This window comes from Otolemur garnettii, unplaced genomic scaffold (assembly GCF_000181295.1).
Source record: "Otolemur garnettii isolate 467f Iridium unplaced genomic scaffold, OtoGar3 scaffold00008, whole genome shotgun sequence".
In the NCBI taxonomy this organism is placed as follows: domain Eukaryota; kingdom Metazoa; phylum Chordata; class Mammalia; order Primates; family Galagidae; genus Otolemur; species Otolemur garnettii.
The window spans coordinates 16,519,495-16,521,892 of record NW_003852403.1 but is presented as its reverse complement, the minus strand read 5'-3'; the positions used below and the strand labels follow the sequence as shown (position 1 = coordinate 16,521,892).

Sequence of the window (2,398 nt, the reverse complement as noted above, 5' to 3'; positions counted from 1 at the left end):
AAGCGATTCTCCTGCCTCCGCCTCCCAAGTAGCTGGGACTACAGACACCTGCCACAACGCCTGGCTATTTTTGGGTTGCAGCTGCCATTGTTTGGCAGGCCCGGGCTGGATTTGAACTAACCAGCTCAGGTGTATGTGGCTGGTGCCTTCCTTAGCCGCTTGAGCCATAGGTACTGAGCCAAGATAAGCTTTATGTATAGTGAGCCAAATTGTGATGGCTCATGCTGTAAATACCAGCACTTTGAGAGGGAGGCCTAAGCAAGAGGATTGCTTGAGTCCAAGAGTTTAAGATCAGGCTGAGCAACATAGTAAGACCCTGTCTCTACAAAAAACAAAAAAAAATCATCTGGATTTGGTAGTGTATGCCTGTGGTTCTAGTTACTTAGGAGGCTGAGGCAGAAGGATTGCTTGAACCTAGGAGTTCCAGGCTGCAGTGAGCTATGATGGTGCCACTGTACTCCAGCCTGGGTGACAGAATGAGACTTTGTTTAAAAACAGAAAAAAAAATTACATGCAATGAAATGCAAGATTTTAAGTGTGCATTTGCTTAGTTTTAAAAAATGTGTTTTTAACTCAAACCCTAATTAAGACAGTGAATATTACCGTCATCCCATGTCCCTTCTCTTTCAGTTCCCCCATCCAGATTTCAGTCATTGTTCTGATTTTTCTCTCACTATAGAGAAAAATTGGTTTTCCCTATTCTAGAACTTCCATATAAATGGAATCATACTATATATACTCTTTTTCTCTACAAGTTTATTCACTGGGCATAGTTTGAGCCATGGTATCATAGTTCACAGCAATCTTAAATTCTTGGGCTCAAGCAATCCTTGCTTAGCCTCTTGAGTAGCTGGAACAACAGGTATCTGCCATAATACCTGGCTAGTTTTTCTATTTTTAGTAGAGACTGGGTCATTTTTTTTTTTGAGACAGTTTTACTATGTTGTCCTTGGTAGAGTGCTGTGGCATCATAGCTCACAGCAACCTCAGACTCTTGGGCATAAGCAATTCTCCTGCCTCAGCCTCCCAAGTAGTTGGGACTACAGGTGCCCACCACAATGCTCAGCTATTTCTTTTCTTTTCTTTTCTTTTTTTTTTTTTGAGACAGAACTTCAGTTTGTCACCCTCCGTAGAGTACAATGGTGTCACAGCTCATAGCAACCTCCAACTCCTGGGCTTAGGCTATTCTCTTGCCTCAGCCTCCTGAGTAGGTGGGACTACAGGCACCCACCATAACGCCCAGCTATTTTTTGTTGAAGTTTGGCCAGGGCCAGATTTAAACCTGCCACCCTCGGTATATGTGCCCACCCGCCCTGCCCAGCTATTTTTTTGTTGTTGCAGTTGTTGTTGTTTTAGCTGGCCCCGGGCTGGATTCAAATCTGCCAGCCTCGGTGTATGTGGCCAGCGCCTTACCTACTGAGCTATAGGTGCTGAGCTTAGAGACTGGGTCTTGCTCTTACTCACGCTGGTCTCGAACTGAGCTCAAGCTGTCCACCTCCCTTGCTCTCCTACAGTGCTAGGATTACAGGTGTGGTAGTAGGTTTTTTAAAATTGCTAAATAGTATTCTTTTGTTTGAGTGAACTGTGATTTGTTTATACTTTCACCTATTGATGGCCATTTGTATATTGTTTTTACATGGGGTTGAGGAGATTCCTTATACAAGTCTCCCAGAAGGCTAATTATTATCCTGATAGAAAAAAAATGTAGCTGGGCAGTGGCTCACGTCTGTAATCCTAGCACTTGGGAGGCCGAGTCGAGTGGATTGCCTGAGCTCACAGGTTCAAGACCAGCCTGACCCAGGGTGAGACCTTGTCTCTAAAAATAGCTGGGTGTTGTGGCAGGTGCCTGTAGTCTCAGCTACTCAGGAGGCTAAGAGAATTGCTTAAGCCCAGGAGTTTGAGGTTGCTGTATGCTATGACCACGGCTTTCTACCTAGGGTGGCAAAGCGAGATTCTGTCTTTAAAAAAAAAAAGAAAAGAAAAGAAACATAACGTGTAAGAGAAGTCTTTTAAAATAATTTTAATGAAACAGATATTTGACATTTTCTTTTTTTAAAGCATTTGGCTATCCAGTGTCATTGGTCTCAGAGGCCAGCAGTTATTGGAGATGTCCTTCAAGTCTACAGTGGATCTGAAGGGAGGGCTATTATTTTCTGTGAGACCAAGAAAAATGTAACTGAAATGGCCATGAATCCACACATAAAACAAGTAAGTCTTTTTTCATCATTTTTCTTATTGAGATTGTAGGGACAAATTATAGATCAAAAACTATATTATCCTTGATAGTCATTCTCAATATTGGTGGTTTTTTTAAATTAATTAATTTTTATTAAATCATAGCTGTGTACATTAATGCAATAATGGGATACAATGTGCTGGTTTTATATACAATTTGAAA

At 41.8% G+C, this 2,398-nt stretch overlaps 1 protein-coding gene across 3 annotated transcripts in view; it reads left to right on the top strand.

The window, feature by feature from the left end:
* The window catches only part of DDX50 (DExD-box helicase 50), a 49,802-nt gene that overhangs the window by 21,369 nt on the left and 26,035 nt on the right, over window positions 1-2,398 (top strand). For all 3 annotated transcript variants that reach the window (XM_023509590.1, XM_012801436.2, XM_023509591.1), the window contains one exon: window positions 2,059-2,208. In XM_023509590.1, coding sequence (XP_023365358.1) covers window positions 2,059-2,208 — 150 coding nt within the window. The remainder of the gene's footprint in view (window positions 1-2,058; window positions 2,209-2,398) is intronic.